Source organism: Eimeria mitis, genomic scaffold (assembly GCF_000499745.2).
Source record: "Eimeria mitis Houghton genomic scaffold, Emh_scaff600, whole genome shotgun sequence".
NCBI classification, from domain to species: Eukaryota; Apicomplexa; class Conoidasida; order Eucoccidiorida; family Eimeriidae; genus Eimeria; species Eimeria mitis.
The window spans coordinates 15,463-16,265 of NW_013574227.1; the positions used below are offsets into that span (position 1 = coordinate 15,463).

Here is an 803-nt window from a genome sequence, read left to right on the forward strand (position 1 = left end):
GCAGCAGCAACAGCAGCAGAGCGCGACGGGTACTGGAGAAGGAGCAGGGGGGCTGAGGGGTAAGCAGCTGGGATCGATCGATCCCAGCCGTGTTCGTTGTCTCCTTTTTTTGTTTTTTTTTTGTCTCCTTTTGTCTCCTTCTGTCTCCTTCTGTCTCCTTTTGTCTCCTTTATCCTATCTGTTTCCTTCTGTCTGTCTCCTTTAATCTGTCTCCTTTTATCTGTCTCCTTTTATCTGTCTCCTTTTATCTGTCTCCTTTTATCTGTCTCCCTTTTAATATATTTTTAAATATTTTTTTAATTTGTTTCTCTTTTTATATATATTTTTTATTTGTCTCTCTTTTTATATATATTTTTAATTTGTCTCCTTTTATCTGTCTCCTTTTATCTGTCTCCTTTTATCTGTCTCCTTTTATCTGTCTCCTTTTTAATATCTTTTTTAATTTGTCTCTCTTTTTATATTTTTTTTTAATTTGTCTCTCTTTTTATATATATATTTTCTATCTGTCTCCTTTTATGTGTCTCCTTTTATCAGGGGACAGACCGCAGCCGTTTCATCCTGCTTGGGATGTCCCTCCAGCTGCTGCAGCTTTAGTGGGTGCGTTCTCTGCTGCTGCTGCTGCTGCTGCTGCTGCTGCTGCTGCTGCGGCTGCTGCTGCTGCTGCTGCTGCTGCTGTGGCTGCTGCTGGTGCTGCTGCTGCTGCTGCTGCTGTTGTTGCTGCTGCTGCAGTGGTTCTTGCTGTTGTTGCTGCTGCTGATGCGGTGGCTGCTGCTGCTGTTCTTGCTGCTGGTGCTGCAGTGTCT

General features: G+C 43.2%; 1 protein-coding gene across 1 annotated transcript in view; it reads left to right on the forward strand.

Moving 5' to 3' along the window:
• Positions 1–803, forward strand: part of EMH_0017400 (mRNA processing protein, putative) — a gene marked incomplete at both ends in the record, with an annotated part of 6,044 nt that overhangs the window by 3,488 nt on the left and 1,753 nt on the right. Inside the window, 2 exons of the mRNA XM_013500896.1 lie at positions 1–59; positions 535–597. Of these exons, the coding sequence (XP_013356350.1) occupies positions 1–59; positions 535–597 (122 nt within the window). The remainder of the gene's footprint in view (positions 60–534; positions 598–803) is intronic.